At 38.3% G+C, this 19,951-nt stretch overlaps 1 protein-coding gene and 1 non-coding gene across 4 annotated transcripts; both read right to left on the bottom strand.

The window, feature by feature from the left end:
• Nucleotides 1-257: 257 nt before the first annotated feature.
• On the bottom strand, nucleotides 258-19,441 carry LOC127628261 (BRCA1-A complex subunit RAP80-like). 3 transcript variants are annotated; one of them, XM_052105049.1, is made up of 17 exons: nucleotides 19,102-19,441; nucleotides 18,646-18,721; nucleotides 18,397-18,521; nucleotides 17,980-18,264; nucleotides 16,250-16,316; nucleotides 14,695-14,783; nucleotides 13,881-14,267; nucleotides 13,213-13,455; nucleotides 12,506-12,561; nucleotides 11,365-11,468; nucleotides 11,212-11,276; nucleotides 10,793-11,024; nucleotides 2,085-2,148; nucleotides 1,846-1,957; nucleotides 1,673-1,721; nucleotides 1,529-1,574; nucleotides 258-1,179 (listed from the first exon to the last, which is right to left on the bottom strand). In XM_052105049.1, the coding sequence occupies exons 1-17, from the start codon at nucleotides 19,207-19,209 to the stop codon at nucleotides 1,008-1,010; spliced, it is 2,280 nt and encodes a 759-aa protein (XP_051961009.1). In that variant the 5' UTR covers nucleotides 19,210-19,441; the 3' UTR covers nucleotides 258-1,007. The 3 variants fall into 3 exon arrangements, with proteins under 3 accessions (XP_051961009.1, XP_051961007.1, XP_051961008.1); XM_052105047.1 differs by having other exon boundaries at nucleotides 12,506-12,564; nucleotides 19,102-19,439; XM_052105048.1 differs by having other exon boundaries at nucleotides 1,846-1,954; nucleotides 12,506-12,564; nucleotides 19,102-19,439.
• LOC127628297 (small Cajal body-specific RNA 14) lies at nucleotides 16,002-16,131 on the bottom strand. The gene has a single exon (XR_007968647.1). It is a non-coding gene; the product is annotated as a small Cajal body-specific RNA 14 (non-coding RNA).
• Nucleotides 19,442-19,951: the final 510 nt, after the last annotated feature.

The raw sequence follows: 19,951 nt of genomic DNA, 5'->3' as shown, positions 1-19,951 counted from the left end.
TTGACAAAATACATTTCAGATCACCGCAAAAGCATCTTAAAGGTATATTCTGGGTTTAATACAACTTAAACTCAATCGAAAAAATTTGTGGTATAATGCTGATTACCACAAACATTAATTTTGACTTGTCCCTCTTCTTCGTAAAAAAAATGTAAAGGTTGAAGCGAGGCACTTAAAATAGAAGGGAGTGTGTCCAATCAGTTAACGTTAAAATACCATTTCAAAAGTATAGCCAAGACAAACAATATGTGGGTTAACATGATTTTAGTGTAATAAAACAACTTACTAAACATTCATTTAAGATATATCCAATTTTACAACATCAAAAACCCAATAATTTAGCAGTCCAATGAAAAAATTATGATTTAAAGAACTTTAAAGCTCAAATAATACACATTTTACCAGAAAATGTATTTATATTTATAAGATAAGATTCACATCTCTGCCTTTAAACCTTTCAAAAAATGGCCCCATTTACCTCCTCGATATTTTGAAAATGTGGATTGAGTTTTTTGTGGTATTCAAAATTGCCACAACTGCTAGCTATTGATCTTAACTTGGCTTGAATGTGGAATATTCCTTGAAGGTGTAAACAGGACTAGACTAGATCAGGATGTTTAGTGAAAAGGAAATATCAATATCCACAGAAAACAGAGCCAACAGTTTGGAAGGGGCCTTTCAGAATATGGTATGGCTAATGCTTATACAGCTTGGAACAAGATGCTAGGTGTGATTAGTAAATACTTTTTATGTTTTCATGAATCTGAAAGCAGAATGAGAAACTAAGTTCATTATTATCTTGGTAATAAACAATCAAGAGACACATTTATTAATACATGTCATTAGCCCATCAAAAGGGCAATTTCATTTAATAAACATCAATAAGACAACAAAGACTTTAAATAGATTAATCATGTATGCATTGTACACATCAATTATAAAAAGTCAAACAAAGGGAGAGGCTTTGAAAAAGGACAGACACGAGTGTTCCTAAAAGCATGCCGACACTATCTTTTGAATTTTCTCTTTCTTGAAAGTCTTTGGCTGTTCTTAGAGGAGTCAATAAGGCAGTCGGTGTCCTCTGCTAGAGGAGCGAAGGCATTACTGGGAGCGGAAGTCATCGCAGAGCATTCTACACTTTCTCCAGATGTACCGATCACTGCAGGATCTCCAAGGCCACTGTGGAGCATTTAATGGTTGATATTACACAGACTCAATCCTAAATGTCTTCTGATGTTTTTATCAAGTTATTTATGTTATGTTTGTATGAATTTGGATTGTGGAATCATCTGCATATGCACATGTACATGTACAGAACAAATACCAAACAACATACTGTATTAATCATGGATAAAGTATCTGGCCACCATATACATTTATTAAATTTATATTATCACCTACTTATATACAGTAGTTCACCCCAAACTCACCGGGCCAGTCTTTGTAAATATATTTAAGGTCATAACACATTTTCTAAGGCTCATGTCATGCAAGCAACACTTTTTAAAGAACAATCTTAGAACTGTACCAGTTGCTCTTTATAGAAATATCAGATGGTCCAGCATCATCACTGCCTGAAAGTGAATTTACAAGTGCTTTAAATATAATACAATCCTCAATAGAAAAGCTTTATTAGCTCAAAAACACTGGAAGGATGAAAATATTTACACACCAATATGTCTCCTTTCTGTCTGGTCAAGAGCAGAAAGCAGGCCGTTTTCCTGCAAGAGTTCAAAGATAAAGATGTTTCACAATATAACACTAGACACATAATATATTTATTTAATAATAACTATTTTAAATCAAGTAACATGCAGTATACTTGTGTTTGTATATAAAAGACACCTGATTGGTTTTTGAGTCTCTCTTTTTTAAGCACAAATCGACATGTTCCGGGTACTCCTGAGGTGGAAAGAACCCCAGACACAGAAAGCACTTCTCCATCTTTGCTGTTCTGCTAAGAAAAGAACCATCCAAATGCTTAAAGTAGAATCTTCCTATTGTGGCACTAATACGGTCATGTATTCTCAAGATTGTGAATGATAGATCATTGATGTGTCTGAAGGATAAACTGCTCTACCTACTTCCCAGATCTGTGTCGAGTCTCCTCTGTCACATCTTTTCTGGTCCGCTTCCTTAAGGAAACAACTAAAATAAAAAGAGAGGAAATGTAAAATAAAGCTTTTCATGAATATTTTTAGACTGGTGACACAAATTAAGCTCCAATAGGTCATATCTCCAGGAAACCAATCCTATCCGGTTTAAGTTTCCCTGCAATGAAAGCACTTTATTTTAGTAGTCGCCACACAATGACTTGCAGCTGTATAAATGGTTTGAGGGCGTTTGACTCGAGACAAGAGAGCTGAGGGCAGACATTGGCTCATGTGATTCCTGAGTCCATCAGACATGAGGTGCTCGAAAGCTTAAACAGTGCAAATCTACAGACCCAGCTGACCAGAGTATGTATCAGTCATCATTGCTCTCTTCCTTCTCTGTTGCTGCTTCTCTGCATCTGTAACAATTCACAATTTCATATTCTTATGCATACTTTGTGCATATAGTATATTTATGTTTCCCCTATATTATTGTGTATTGTTTTTTTAAATGGGCATTTTTAAATAGTTTTTTTTTTTTTTTAATTGTAGTTTTACTTCTATTTCTACTCCTTATCTATATACAGTAATTATATATATATACACAGTAATTATATATATATATATATATATAATTACTGTATATATATATATATATATATATATATATATATATATATATATATATATATACATATACACACACACACAAACTATCTGGAAAGTATTCACAGCGCTTCACTTTTTCCACATTTTGTTATGTTCAGCCTTATTCCAAAATTGATTAAATTAATTATTTTCCTCAAAATTCTAGAAACAATACCCCATAATGACAACATGAAAGAAGTTTGTTTGAAATCTTTGCAAATTTATAAGAAGAAAAAAACAAAACAAAAAAAACACATGTACATTAGTATTCACAGCCTTTGCCATGACACTCAAAATTGAGCTCAGGTGCGTCCTGTTTCCACTGATCATCCTTGAGATGTTTCTACAACTTGGAGTCCACCTGTGGTAAATTCAGTTGATTGGACATGATTTGGAAAGGCACACACCTGTCTATATAAGGTCTCACAGTTAACCGTGCATGTCAGAGCACAAACCAAGCCAAGAAGTCCAAGGAATTGTCTGTCGACCTCTGAGACAGGATTGTATCGAGGCACAGTTCTGCAGTATTGAAGGTCCCAATGAGCACAGTGGCCTCCATCATCCTTAGATAGAAGTTTGGAACCACCAGGACTCTTCCTAGAGCTGGCCGCCCGGCCAAACTGAGCGATCGGGGGAGAAGGCCCTTAGTCAGGAAGGTGACCAAGAACCCGATGGTCACTCTGACAGAGCTCCAGCATTTCTCTGTGGAGAGAGGAGAACCTTCCAGAAGAACAACCATCTCTGCATAAGTCCACCAATCAGGCCTGTATGGTAGAGTGGCCAGACGGAAGCCACTCCTCAGTAAAAGGCACATGACAGCCCACCTGAAGTTTGTCAAACAACTGAATTTTTTCCACAGACAAAATAACAAACATCAGCAGTCAACTCTCCACACCACAAACACCAATCACAAGAGTCTTTTTCTCCACTCTCTGAGGATGAGGTCTCTAAACTTCTCTCCAGCCACCCTACTACCCATCTTCTTCAAATCTACAGTTGAAGTCAGAAGTTTACATACACTTAGGTTAAATTCATTAAAATTCTTATTTTAACCAATCCACAGATTTAATATTAGCAAACTACAGTTTTGGCGGGTTTTGTAGGACAGTTACTTTGTGCTTTTTCCAACAATTGTTTACAGACAGATTGTTTAACTTTTAATTGACTATATCACATTTTCAGTGGGTCAGAAGTTTATATTCACCAAGTTAACCTTTAAGCATCTTGGAAAATTCCAGAAAATGTTGTCAAGCCTTTAGACAATTAGCTTCTGATAGGAGGTGCACTGAGTTGGTGGTGTACCTGTGGATGTATTTTAATGCCTACCTTCAGACTCCGTGCCTCTATGATTGACATCATGGGAAAATCAAAATTTATCACCAAATAACTCAGAAAAAAATTTGTGGACCTCCACAAGTCTGGTTCATCCTTGGGAGCAATTTCCAAATGCTTGAAGGTACCATGTTCATCTGTACAAACTATAGTACGTAGTTATAAACACCATGGGATCACACAGCCATCATACCGCTCAGGAAGGAGACGCATTCTGTCTCCTGTAGATGAACGTAGCTTGGTGCGAAAAGTGCAAATCAATCCCAGAACAACAGCAAAGGACCTTGTGAAGATGCTGGAGGAAACCGGTAGACAAGTATATATATCCACAGTAAAATAAGTCCTACATTGACATAACCTGAAAGGCTGCTAAGCAAGGAAGAATCCACTGATCCACTTTAGACCACTACACCACACTGGTGGTGTAGTGGTCTAAAGCACATAACTGGTAATCAGAAGGTCACGGGTTTCGATCCCCACAGTCACCACCATTGTGTCCTTGAGGTTGCTCCGGGGGGATTATCCCTGTAATAAGGGCTCTGTAAGTCGCTTTGGTTAAAAGCGTCTGCCAAATGCATAAATGTAAAACCACCATAAAAAAGCCAGACTACAATTTGCAAGTGCACATGGGGATCTTACATTTTGGAGATATGTCCTCTGGTTTAATGATACACAAAGTGAAGTATTTGGCCATAATGACCATTGTTATGTTTGGAGGAAAAAGGGTGAGGCTTGCAAGCTGAAGTACACCATCCCAACTTTGAAGCATGTGGGTGGCAGCATCATGTTGTGGGGGTGCTTAGCTGCAGGAGGGACTGGTACACTTAATAGATAGCATCAAGAGGAAGGAAAATTATGTGGATATATTGAAGCAAAATCTCAAGACATCAGCCAGAAAGTTAAAGTTCAGTTGCAAATGGGTCTTACAAATGGACAATGACCCCCAAGAATACCTTCAAAATTGTGACAAAATGGTTTAAGGACAACAAAGTCAAGGTATTCGCTCTGTGCACAGGGTGACGCGACGAACGTTCGAAATCTGTGTGGTGGGCGGGGGGACTTCCGGTTTAGGTAACTACCGGTATTTCCGATGTAGATGTTGTTGAAGAGTGAGTGGCAAGCTATCAGTGAGTACGTATGTAAAATGTTAACAGTAAATAAGAAACACCTTACATATCAGTATCAAATTGGCAACTCTAAATTACATTGTAATGTTCCTCGATGTGCTGTTTCATCGAGGTATAATTCTAAAGTAAGTTTTCATCGTTTTCCGCATCAGCCTGAGGTATGAGTTCAGTGGCTAGTCAAGATAAGACGCAAGAACTTCACTCCTACCGATAACACCCGGGTCTGCAGTCGATATTTTAAGCTAGAAGATTTCATCATAACAACCACAGGACGCCGAAAACTTGTTCAAGGAGCTGTGCCAAGTCTTTTTGAGTGGAACAATTTTTGTTTACCAGCGCCAAGGTGCAGTGTTTGGGAGCGCTGCCCTAAACGCCCCTCTCCCCCGCCAGACCCCCTGTCAGAGACTGCTGGCTCTGATTGCGAGATGGAAGTAACGTTACCACTGGAGCATGACTCCTCTGTAACTCCGACGACATCGGTGACCACATCCATCACCACACACATTTTTTTAAAATATTTAAAAAGTTCTCATCACACATTAAAAATTTATCCACAATTACGAGATCATGCTCTACTTAATATAAAAATGCAAGTCATTTATTTTCTAATAAGCTCTTGCCCAAACCAATATTAAATTTCAGAGTGTGACAGGTGTACAGTTCACCGTTTGGTCCTTACGGCAGTTAATTTATCTCATTGACAAATGTATAATTATTGTACAATGTGGAAAAACTGATAAAACTAGTTACAAAAATGATCTTAGACAATTCTTGACTGACATAATTTATTCTGTTTTTAAATAACAGCATTGAGATGTGGTGGAAATGACATTTCAATGCTGTTATTTAAAAACAGAATAACTCATAACTTCTTAGTTATGAGACTAACACAGTCTCATAACTTCTCTTGTAATCTAAGTTTGTCCTCTTACAGACCTTAAAACTAGACAAATTATTTAAATTTATGAGACTGTTACGTGACTTTTGAAAAAGTTTTTTTATTCAACTTCACAAGCCTAAAAGTGCCCCTTGTTGAAGAAACGGCCATACATTTATTCAATGTCGGATAGTAAAATGAACATATAATAAACCACATGTGACCAACAACTAAAATTAATCATTTAATCGTTAAATAAAAGTATTTTGTAAAGGTTACTTTCTAGCCTAACGTCACCTAGCATCATCGCTAACGTTAGGGCTACAGCTAGTTAAAGACATAGCATAACTTACCTTCATAATTGTCAATGAATGAAGAGACGTATATCTTGAAACCCTCTTCCCTCTTGCTCTTGGGAGCCAATGATGACGCTTGAATTATTCGGTGTACGTCGTTTATCGTTATCCTTGGCAGATGTTGAAGGGATCTGGTGTAGAAAGCCATGTTTATCTGGACACAGTCTTACCTGACAGTTACCGGCGTCGTCGATGAAGCTAACGTAACATTAGACCGAAAATGCCATCGCCCACCAGTGACGTCTGACAATCATGGAACGTTCGTAAAATCAACTAAGAAATTGAAATGGCCATCACAAAGCCCTGATCTCAATCTGATATAAAATTTGTGGGCAGAACTGAAAAGCGTGTGCGAGTTAGGAGGCCTACAAACCTGACTCTGTTTGGAGGAATGGGCTAAAATTCCAGCAACTTATTGTGAGAAGCATGTGGAAGGCTACCCAAAATATTTGGCCCAAGTTAATCAATTTAAAGGAAATACTACCAAATCCTAACAAAGTGTATGTAAACTTCTGACCCACTGGGAATATGATGAAATAAATAAAAGCTGAAATAAAACATTCTTTCTACTATTATTCTGACATTTCACATTCTTAAAATAAAGTTGTAATCCTAACTGACCTAAGACAGGGAATGTTTTCTATGATTAAATGTCAGGAATTGTGAAAAACTGTGTAAATACAATTGGCTAAGGTGTATGTAAACTTCTGACTTCAACTGTACCTGCACACACACATTATTAACAATTCTCTCCTCACTAGTACCTCCCCACTGCATTTAAGCAGGCTTGAGTACCTTTATATATATTTTGCCTTATATAACAAATGTCATTTTCCACTATTTTTATAAATGGACCTTTTTCTCTTTATTACTCTTCTAACAAAACAATTCCAAAGATCTGAAAAACTGAAGTGTCCAATACGCTCCACTTACGTTAGATGTCCAAATATCAGTTGTAAAACTGAGCACTGCTTCGGGAACGGCTGCTATCGGTACTGTTAACCACTAGATCCTCTTTTCCACCCTCTCGAAAATGGGCATCACAGGAACTGCACTCAAGCTGGTTTGAGTTTTACCTCACAGGTTGGTTCTTCAGAGTGACTTGGAGGGGAGCAGTAACAAAGTTACACAGATTAGCTAATGGGGTATCTCAGAGTTCAGTGCTTAGGCCTCTCCTCTTCTCCATATACATGACATCACTGGGACCTGTCAATCAGGCATATGGCTTTTCCTATCATTGCTATGCCGTTGACACACAACTCTCTCTCTCATTCCAGCATGGCGATCCTACGGTATAAACTGTACGGATGGATGCATTCAAATCCATACATTTAAACGTAGCCATTTCATATCGCAATTTGTGATAGATCACAAATATTGATATATATCCAACAGCCCTACTGACCACCACTAATATTGTTAATTTAGGATGGTAACCAGTTCTCTACACAAGTATATACAAGCATCTTAACATCTTGCACCTCTTATCCACCTTTTACCTGGCACAGTCATTCAATTCAAAGTAGAGATAAACCGATTGCAATTTTCTTGGCCGATTCCGATTTTCTGCAAGTGTGACCTGCCGATACTGATTTTTTCCGATTCTGATTTTCTTTCTAAGAACTATTATTGACCGCATATACAAACAAAATCTACCTTTCTTCAATGCAACATTTTATTTTCAAAAAATAAAATAAACATTACAATTTCCCCCAAACTGCACTAAGTTACAGGATCTTCTCTCATTTAAACACCTCTCAAAATAAAGTGCTCTGTGACTAGAAAGAGGTAGAAATAAAAATTAACTGCAAATGAGTTGCTTTATATAACAAATATCATTTTCCACAATTTTTATAAATGGACCTTTTTCTCTTTATTACTCGTCTAACAAAACATTTCCAAAGATCTGAAAAACTGAAATGTGCGATAAGCTCAACTTACGTTAGATGTCCAAATATCAGTTGTAAAACTGAGCACTGCTTCGTGAACGGCTTGTAACCTCCCGTTTTTCCCGGGTGTCTCCCGTTTTGTTATTTCTCCCCAAAAAAAACTCCCGTAATTTGTATGGCCCAAACCACGTTATATGAATAATCACATCATTATATTATTCCAAGGTGGTCCAGTTGCCAGATCTTGAATGAAACACATCCTACTCACACAATTGACACATCATACACATTACAAATAATTTATGACCTCAACCTGGCAACCTACAATCCAGTTGCACTGTTGATATCTGCAGAGGCAGTAGACGTGGGATGTTAAATCAAGCATCACTGGTAGATGGGAGGAGAAGACTCAGCTGGTGCTCCGGTGGAAAAAAACTAAATATACATGTACATTTAACAACAGCTGAATGGAAGAATTTAATTTCATATCCCGAAGCCATATCAACAATTCCCACGCCTTTTGCAATGTGTGTCGCACTGATTTTAATATCGGACACGGTGGGAAAAATTACGTTACTCAGCACATTAAATCACAACGGCACAATTTCTATAGTATTTAGCCTGCCTCTGCCATCCAGCACCCCACTTCCCCTCTCCCGGATTTGTGTACCGAAATGTTGACAGATAACAGGCTGCGTGTGTGACATGACATGAGATTAAACAACTCGGGCAACACGACGTCGGAAAGTACCTCCTACTCTGTATCGAGGAAATGTATCCGATTTCTGAACCCTCTGTCCTCAACTATGGAGAACGGCTGGTCATCCAGGGCCATGAATTCCATAATTTTCCTCGTAATTGCTTTGGTATTTTCGCTGCTCATTCCAAGGAATGATAGGAGAGGCTGCTGACATGTGGCTGGCTCTGAGCTCTGGCTAGCTTTAGCCGCTTTCCCTTTTTAGCTTCTTTTTTAAAATGGGCATTTTCAGCTGGGTTTTGTTGTTCCGAAAGTTATTGTGGTGGTTCCCCCACAGTTTACTTTGGCCTTACAATTATTACACATTTCGAACTTTATGTATTCTTCACTCACAGTGAAGATCTTCCACGCCAATGACATGTTTACGTGCGGCTGTGACGTTATTGCCTGCGCCGCTGGCAACAAAACGGACCGGCTTGGAATCGGAAAGACGTGAGGCTGACTGGCCAGTCACCGGTCCGGCCGAGCATGCGGAAAAACGGCTAATTCCGGTCCCTGGCCGGTCGATCGGTGCATCTCTAATTCAAAGGTGTCTTCCTTAAGAGGGCACTTCCTGGCCATAAAAGCAGAATTCTCCATTAATTGGTCCGCATGCAAAACTTGGGAAGTTTTTTTAATTACACAGGACATTTTTTTTAAATAAGAACGTGTTTGAATCTATTAATTTTGAGGATTGTTCCACAGAAACAAATGGAATTCTGCCTGTGTAATCTGCAGACAGCAAGTTTTAAAATATTCATGCAGTAAAAATGTTGGTCGAGGCATTTACGATCTTCTGAAAGTTGGTAGTGACATGTTGTGTCCTTGGTAACGTTACAGTTTTATTACGGTAAAACCTGGCTCACAGTAGTAAATCCCTTAACAGTTTCCTTTACCTAAGAGAAGAGTTTAAGGAATTATTTGTAATGCCATAAAATCAATCCCTTAGGAAAGGGGAGAAAAAAAAAAAAAAAAAAACACTTTAAGTGTTATACTTGAGGGCAAAACTTAAGATGTTTTATGCAACCGGGCACAGACCTTTCCTATCAGGGCATGCTCCACAACTTCTTGTCATATCTAGACTGGACTACTACAATGCTCTTCTGGCAGGACTTCCTGCATGTACATTCAAACCTCTGTCATAACGCAGCAGCACGAATGATGCGAGAGAATGTTACACCTCTCCATTAAACTGCAATGGCTACCCCATTGGTTGCTCACGTCAAAATCAAGGCACTGATGCTCACAGAACAGCCACAAGTTCCACACCCCTCCAATGTACACCCACTACTTCAAGTCTATGCACCCTCCAGAAGCTTGCGATCGGCAGGTAAATGGCGCCTCGTGGTGCCATCTCACAGAGGCACAAAAAATTGCTTTCTAGGACTTTCACTATTTCTCACATTCCAAACTCCACACAACAACTGATTCTTAATCCCAATCCTACAAATGCAATGTCCCAATCCTACTAATGCAATGTCTTTTCATAAAAAATCTAAATAATTCTCACTCCATTATTACAACACTGTCTTTCACCTTCCTCCCTACTTGTACATCTCTAAGCAGTTTGAAACTTTGTATTGCAGCACATCTAGTTATTGCCTCCTTATGACAAATCGCTTTTGCTGTATCCATCATTTTTAAGTAACTTTGGATAAAATTGTTTGCAAAATTGATAAATAAATGTACATCAAGGTTCAGTTTTTCAGGGGACTAGTAGAAAGGAAAACAGACCTGGTGACTGGTCTTCTTTTTGGTCTTGGTCCTCTGCTTCACCATCACAGAAGGCTGCATGCACCTCAATCCTGCTAAGAGGGAAGAGTTTTAAGCACATGGGACACTCCATCCTCTGACTGTCAGTTGGTGCGGCCTCTGCTGGCACACTGTCCTGCTCCATCACCACCTCCTCTGCTACAGGAGCTCCTCCCTCCCCCTCAATCAACTCGCTCTCAACACGAGACTGAGGCTGTCAATGAGTGAAGAGACAGTGAGGGAAGCGCAATTATAAGGTCATATATAAATGGCATTTAATTTAAAGCCATAGAAGCTCTTTTCCAAACCCAATGAGATTTCTATTAAGAATGTAGCTGCATATGTAGACAGTAGTTGCAACGTGGCTCACTAGCGTTTTGAAGAGAGCTCTAGTATGTTACCTGTGTGGGACTGTCAGGACTTGTCACCATTAGCTCTGGTGTGCTGCTTTCAGTCATCTGAGTTTCTGCATTAAATAAGTTTAATTGAAGTAAATTCATACCACAGGAAAATGTGTAATAAAAAAAATTCAACCTGCATGATCAATCATGTACCTGGACAAACTATCGTTTCTTCTTCATAACCCTCGTGATTCTGTGCATCCTCTTCCTCTTGCTCATCTGGAAGCTGTTTTTGATCATCATCTGATGCATCTTTCCTGAAAATTAATAGGACTTAATAGGGCAGTATTGGATATGATGCGTTAATTATCAGTGTATTCTGGAAAGGTCTAGATCCTGAAAAAAACCTTATCGTAATAATGACGCTGGGCCCTCAAATCTCATTTGCACTTGTGTATTCAAAAGTGGGAGAAAGTAATGAAGGGGAGTAAATAATGAATAAAAGAACTTTCATTTTTGGGTGAACTATTCCTTTAAAAAAAAAAAAAAAAAGGATCCAAAGAATCCTTAAACTGACAACTCTTTCATCTGAAAGAGGGACTTGTCAAAAAATTTAAAAAGGACAAAATATACAGTACTGTGCAAAAGTTCTCAGCAGTTGTGAAACATTTTGTATAGAAGATGCTTCAAAAAGAATACCATTAATATTTTATATCAAGTAACTTCATAAAAAGTGCAGTAAACATTAAAAAAAAAAACTAAATAAATATTTGGTGTGACCACCCTATGCTTTTAAAACAACACCAAGGTACATTTGACAGATTTTCAAGGTCGTTGGCAGATAGGATGTTCTAAGCTTCTTTGAGAACTTGCCACAGTTCCATGTATATTTAATCCCAGACTGATTTAATGATGTTGAGATCTGGGCTCTGTGTGGGCCAGACCATCTGTTGCAGGACTCCTCATTCTACTTCTATTCTATTTGCAAAAAGGAATGTTTACAAATCTAAAATGTATATTTCCTATTTACACACTAAAGCAGACCATATCAAATCACCATCTTAAAACAAATACTTACCAAAGACTTACCAAGACAAAGACTTTTGCACATTACTGTGCATTGTCATATACTTAAAGATATTTGAAGCTAATCTGTTGCCATTAATAATAGATAAAAAAGACTTAACTGATGCTCGGCGTTTTCTGACAATATACATGTCACTGACTTAATATATGGGGGGGAAGCTATAAACACTACCATCAGTGAGATCACAGTTTCAGATGGACACACTTTCAACTCAACATTGCAACATACTACTATAAAAACACATTTCAAAGTTTAGCAAACTTTTACCTGAAATGTTTAGATCCAGGCATGGGCTCCACTTGGCTAAAGAAAGGTGATTTTTGCTGCTGAGAAAGCAAACAATTTATCAGCATCAGCAAAATTCTTAACAAACATTGTCTTTTCAGTAAACAATAGGAGTTAAAGAGTGTCACCTTGTGGTTAATGATGGTATTACCCCAAAAAGACAAAAACCAAATAATAAAAAAAAACACACAACCACAACTGAGAAAACATGGATCCAAAGAGGAATACAACTAAATAAACATCCTGTTTGATACCAAACAAAATACAATTATTTTTATGTTATGACTGATAATGACACAGTAACCTATTTATATATCGATGGTACTCGGTCCATAAAAACACACAAATTCCCTGCTACAATCGAATTCAGGTGTCAGAAATTATATTGTACAGTTTCAAATTATGGAATAACTTGTTTATTTCTTTTGAAACTTGGTACAGAAAAAAAACAAGTTTACAGCCCACTGTCAATAATAATAATAATATAAAGCCCTCATATTACTGGCTTCCATTATTGACCAATGTAGATAACTGAAAAGATCTCCAATATTGTTGATATCAATTTGGCCACCAATATAAATCACATCCCTAGATCTATTACATTTTCCAGAGTCCTCCACATACCCACTTAAAAAAGCAGGAGTATATTGAATTCTTTTCAAATGTTATATTATGAACTGGACACCCACCACTTCATCTTCAGTCCCAGGAGAAGGCAGCACAACATAAGTTTCACACTGTCCAACCTTAGCAGCCTCTTCTGATCCCACCACAGACTCCTCCCGGTTTTCCTCCTCTCCCTCTACTTCTATTCTGCTGTTTTCTTTCTCCCCCTCTTCTTCTTTCTCCTCCTCATCCTCTAACATCTGCAGATCTCTGTGGCGCTTCCATCTCCTCGTGCCACACGGCCTCTCTGATGAACCAGGCAACACCTGAAACAAATGTATCATTTGGCTGAGCTATAATAAAAAAAAATAATTTAATACACGGTTTAATTTTTGTAGTACAATGAGAGTTGGTTTGTAGATATGTCAGTTGTTTAATCAGTTGATATTTGGTGTTTTTGAGAGTATCGACAGAAGTTTTAGCTCCCTTTTGTGCAAGTTCCAAAATCTTTGTCCAGAAATATACTTTACACAAGTGTGCAAGCGTTAATGCTTTGACAATGCACTACAAACAAGCGCATGGTCCCATTTTACATACTTGTTTATTATCGTTCCTATACCCCTAAATATCACTACACATGTCGTTTAGATTATTCACTTTTGAATAAAGAAGTTTTGTCTGAATGAATGCATGTGAGGTGATGTCATGTGTAGCTAAAGTGTTCACAGGTTGATTGGCAGGCTTCACTCACTGGCGGACTCCACTCTGCTTTGCGCAGCAGCTCTCGCTGGGCCTCCTTCAGGGTCTTCTCATACACCTCCAGCTGACACATGATCACATGCGTGTAGTCATCTGGGTTTTGGTCATGGGGGCAGAAAGGAACTCCCCAGTAGTATGACACAGTACAATCTCCCTTCCCCACTGCAGTATTTGGTCTTTTGCAATCAGAGTGTTTGAATACTGGGCCTCTAGATGTTCTTAAGTTCTCCTCCAGTGCAGGCTGAGACATCTGTGAGTCTTTTGTGGAAGGACTGAGGGTGACAGAAGCTTGAGGGATGCAGGGTTGGGTTGGGGAAAGCTTGTTCTGGGCTAGCTGTGAAACTGTCTCCTGGTGGAAGACTGGGCTCGGGGAGTGAACCTAGAAATAGTAAGAGGAAAAACTGATAATAAACCAGCTTCACTGATTAATCCTCCTGTTTCACTGAAATTGTTCACCCAAAAAGAAAAACTGTCATAATTTACTTACCCTCATGTTGTTCCAAACCAACATGACTTTTAGCACAAACAAAAACAAAATCACTAACATAAAAAAAAAGAACATAAATCACCATCCACTGCCACCGTATTGCGAAGACGGCAGGCGGTCTTCATTAAAACATCTAATTAAGTGTTCCGCACAAGTTAAAAGGTCAGCAAGTAAATTATGACAGAATTTGCATTAAAAAATTCTGTAATCATTTACTCAACGTCTTTTCAAGTACATGACAGAATTTTTATTTTTGGATGAACTAATCCTTTAACACACAGTTTCAAATAAATCTATTAAAAATGTATTACCCACCTACCTCTTCGCTACCATCATCTTCATCATCTGTTAAATGTAAGACCATGTGACTAGCAAACCCATGCCAAGACTGAGTGTTCTGTGCTCTTTCTGCAGTTAAAACAGTCTTACGGTTAGAGTTAACCAAAGTGTTCTTTTAAAAATAAGAGATTGATACTTTTCTAAATACAGCTAAAAATTAATTCAATATTTAATATCTAGATTTGCCTTTTTCTGTAGGAAACTTCAGTGCTTACAAGGCAGCAAAAACTATTAATGTGTTAGAAATATTTATAAGTAATCAAAGTACTAAAATTTTAGGTAAGTTTAGGATTTAAGCAAAATAAGCACTGTCGGCCATCTTTGGAACGCTCTTGGGAGAATATTTCCAGTCATGACAGTGCTGCTCCCATCTACTTGAATGGGGACCAAAATCTCCAAAACGGTAGGTCAAGATTATGATCAAAGAAAATATTATAAATCAGCAGAAGACTCTGAAAACACTGGCATCTTAAATTGTGCCTCTTTACCTCTTTAAAATGCAATTTTCACGGCTTGAATAGCAAATACGCATGTGCATTCTCAAGTTGATTGACAGGCGATGTCTGTATCTAAAAAGTGATTGGGTCTTCAAAAGGTAAGGCGGGACTTCCTTTCTATATCCGTTGACTGTTCCATTTTCTCCCATTCATTTTAATAAAAGTGGCCCATCTCTGCTAAATAGACTTTCATTTAAGTGCTGTATTTGTCATGGCACCAAGCACACTTCTTAATTTCTGTCAGCTGTGCAACTAACAATGCACGAGACTATGGATGTTTAAATAAATGCAAGAAAGTAAAGACCAAATTACAATTCAGTATGACAATAGATGCCAAAACATTTTTTATGCAAAAACCACAATGTTGTAGGTTAGATTGTCAATGGTAGAGTCAAAAATAACTTTTTTGTATTCTTAATTTTAAGTATAAAGTTTACTAAAAATGTATAGCACACATTAGGCTAATATTATCTACAAAACAAAGGGAGTCTAAATGTTACAAGCTGAATTATTTGCAGACAACAGCACTATTAAACAATAAAATTAATTTCAATAGAGTGCAGCCTTGCAAGCATTGTGAAATATTAACATTTACTAAAAATGTTCACAATTATATCAAAATTGTAAAAATGAATTTTTACAAGCAAAATAATTTATTTTTAAATCTATCTATTTCATTACCTGTGTAAAAGATCTGTACTTAGCACTGCATGCTTTTACCTTGCTGCAAATCCAAGACCTACACAAAATATGCTAAATGTCTGTCATCTCATGGATGAAACTATAAATACTTGTATGGAACCATCGCACAGAGAACCCAATAACTTGACAGGCCCTGTCGGCAGGAACCAAACATACTCTGTGTGGTGCCACATACTGCAAAGCACTGCTCAGTCTTGCAGCATCAATGGGCCAACCACACATGCAACCTGAAGTATAATAGAAGCATACATCAGTGTTACTAAAAAGCACCTCAGTCTCCTACCTCATAGACTGTAAACACACCACAGTTTAGGGGGAAGAGAACAGCACACATACCAGAGTCAGCTTTTATGTTCTCATTCGGAGTAATCTGGTCCTTCACTTGATTCAAGTCATGAGTTTTCTGTAAAAATGACCAAACAAATGAATAAGACGTTGAAAGTAATCAATCCTGTTCCAGAAGATCCAACTTTCTACAGTTTAGTTCAACCTCTAATCAAACACACCTGAACCAGCTTATCTCTAACCTCTGCAGGAGGGTGGATTTCCAGTGTACGGAAAGTATAATGTTTGTTTTCACAGTCTTCAAATCCTGATATGGTAAAGCCGGTCTTTCATGAATTAAATATGGTGACTGTGCCATGTCCTACTTGCACTTCTTACAGTGATCTTCGCATTGTCATTTATTGTCACACATCTTGGGTTTGATGGCTGGGATCTCCTGGAAGGTGAAAGGCATTTATCTGAATCGTTGCTCTTGGCAGACAAACCTTTTTGGTTTAGATATGCTGGTGCATCTTCATCGGGTATTTGAGTATTGCCTTCATTCACTTCTGATGTGATATGGCCATCTTTGTCCTCTAGCAAATCAGTTTTTCTTCTTAAGTCATTCTGAGTGAAGACAGGGCTTTTGGGAATGGGTGAGCCCTGATGTGTGGACTGAGATCTGTCAGGACAAGTGGAGCTGACAGCACTGTCCTGTGCATTAAGGTAGTTTATTGAGTCTGTGCTGGCCTTGATGAGGTCCTGACTCAGTTTCTCCACACATACTAAAGGAAGGCAAATAAAGCTGCCCTGCCGGGGGAAGACAGGGGAACACTGGGACTGAGAGACAGACTGAGAGAGATCATGTTCCACAGAGTCTCTGATGAGTGGCTGACTATCTGAGGTCTTAACCTGGGGGGAGGACTCATGGACATGCTATGTTAAAATTAAAGATGTAGAACTGAGAAGACAATTTCAGATAATATAATGTAATCTGGAGGCATTTTTTAATCAGCAAGTACAAATCAGGTAACGCAGAGTAAACATCTGGTGGGGAGTCAGATTTCGGCACAACACCGGCAATGAGCAACAGCCAAAGGAATAGAGAGCAAGAGAAGAGAAAGTTATTGGGAAGCAGGGGATGAAAAATTATTCGAAAATGATAACATCACCCAAGTCTACCAAACCAATGTTTCATTATTTTCAGCTGTTTTTTCCCTTACTGTGTAAATCAGTGCAATAAGGCGTGAGCCTGTCTTTCATGTTTGTTGACATGTAATCACGTAATAATCTTTCCCATTGTTATATGTTCTTGAATTTGTGAGAGAATTTTGGGATCATAGTTTCAGTCGCAGACTGTAGTGTGCGCTTAGCTTTAGTATATGCATGCCTGACCATTTGTTTCTGGCATATAACTCTGTCTATGGCACGCACATAAGCACCACTGAGCTGCCGCGGTTTAAACTGAACTCAGACACAATTCAGAGTTTTTGAGTATCAATTCAAAATCATTCAGAATCGTGACGCATTGGAGAATCAATATTTTCTCCCACCACTACGGAAAACTGACAAAAGACAAAAATTATAAATCAAATGAAATGGCAGGGCAACAGATTTACCTGAACAGTGGAAGAAAGGGGGTTTGTTTGAGAAACCTATTTGGAATTAATTATAATTTTTGCAACTCTATTTGGTGGCACAGAAATTGGTTACTGCAGCTTTAATGATGAAAGAGTATCTCACCTATTTGGACTGTATACAAGTCCTACAAAAATACATGACAGTCATTACAACCAACTAACCTGAGAGGCTGCATGAGGCCCAGAGAGCAGAGCTGAATTACACGATGAATGATGCGGGGTGGTCGTCCTTGACAGATCGTGCATTTCTGGCAGTGGACTGGTTGTTTCCTGCTTATTTTCGCCATCCAGTGCAGCAGGACTCTCTTTTCCATGGAGTGCTCCACCTTGGCTTGGGTAGGAAAGCTTTCGTCTTAAGAGTGATTTCACTTTTGCTTCGCTCTGCTGTTGTTGAGCTGAAGAGCTGGTGGCTTCATACCAACGCACTGATGATTTAACACTGCGGTCCTGTAAGAAAGTATGCAATATTTTGATTGATAGACACCACTCTGCACTTTGATTGGTCAAATTTAGGGTTGAAATGCAGAAAATAAAGCGACAGATGCTTTCAAAAATCAACATAGATAATGGTTAAACAACATTAAGACTCTCCACGATGGCTTTTTGTATGTCGTTGTCTTCCAGGTGTTGTCTCTGGGCAGCACTGTTTGCTTCCTGAGCACTCAGCCTCATCGCCAGGTTCAGCATCTCATCTTCTGTCATCTCTGAAATCACAGAGGAAAGATGCACATATATATTGAACAAGTAAACCCTCTGAATTAGCTGTGGCCTTAAGATGAAAATACAATTTCAGTTAACGGTTTATTAGGACAATTTGAGTTATGATACCTTGTAGTTGAGAATCATTTTCCCTTCGTCTCCATCGAGATGCCCGAGTGGATGATTTAACAGCACATTGTTCCTCCTGAAGAATAAAAGTTGGAAATCAAAGCTTGTTTATTGTCATTTTGACTTCCCAGCTCAATTTGCAGAAACAACTATAAGTGACCATTTGTAGGTTGATATATTAATGTATTGTGTATTTGCAGTATTAATTAACAATAACTTTAGAGTCAGAACTACCATAGTAAATCTAAATACTTTTTAATGTTTTATTCTTAAATGATTACATTTGGTGCTCCACAATCCTGAATATGTGGTTGTGTCCTAGGTAGCAAGTATGAAAATTAGGCAAAAACGTAGAAGTTCCCTACAACTCCCCAACCACCCAGAAACCTGTCTTTCATTCATTTGGACAAATTAAAACCTGTGGTTGTCTAATGCACACAAGACCCATACATTTACCTCTTCATGATCAGAGTCAGATATGACCAGAGTCTCTTCATAATTCTCCACTTTACTTAATTTTGCTCTTCTTCCGTCTTGATCCGCTGTGCGCTTCCGGCGGGGCATCCTACGACCACTACCACATTAACTCTCTCTTTTTAAACACATCTGGACCCTCTCTCTGGATAGACTCCACCTCGACTAACTATTAACAAACTTCGACTAAACATGTCGATGTCTATATTCCGATATAAAAGACTTAATTCAGTTAATCAGAGGCTTGAAAAACAAGGATTTCGATTGCAAAACATTTCCACAATCCAGGTCACATGACACGCCGAAAGACGTGACGTCGTCGCCTTCAGCGCTCGTGCCCGCCGCACCGTGCTCGAGCTGATAAAACACGTGCTCAGGCGCACATATAATATTATATATTATAACAGATTTGTCATCTGATGCCTCTCGCCATTGTACCACCCATAGAATGTCTATGGGACCGCCGCGTTATGTGTTTGATAGAAGGGATCTAGCATGAAGAGCTAGATATCTTCTATGTTGAGATAACAACCTCCTTGCTTTTACCAGAGACCTTATTTTAGGATTCTTACTTTAATAAAATATTTATTGTCATTTGATACTGTTTTATTATTATTATTTTCTTGTCATTATCTGTTCTGTGTATGAATGCTTTGGCAATATTGTACGTTAAAAACAATCATGCTAATAAAGTACTTTAAAATTGAGAGGCTAATGGTCAACTAGGGTCTGGAAGGGATCCCTCTCCCATCAATCTCGCAAAATTCTTACACAGAATTAACTTGAATTCTCACAGCAACAAGGAGCACTCGGAAAAGATTATTTAAAATCA

The sequence above is a fragment of the Xyrauchen texanus genome, chromosome 34 (assembly GCF_025860055.1).
Source record: "Xyrauchen texanus isolate HMW12.3.18 chromosome 34, RBS_HiC_50CHRs, whole genome shotgun sequence".
NCBI classification, from domain to species: Eukaryota; Metazoa; Chordata; class Actinopteri; order Cypriniformes; family Catostomidae; genus Xyrauchen; species Xyrauchen texanus.
The sequence above is the reverse complement of the archived record's forward strand: the minus strand, read 5'-3'. Positions and strand labels throughout refer to the sequence as shown.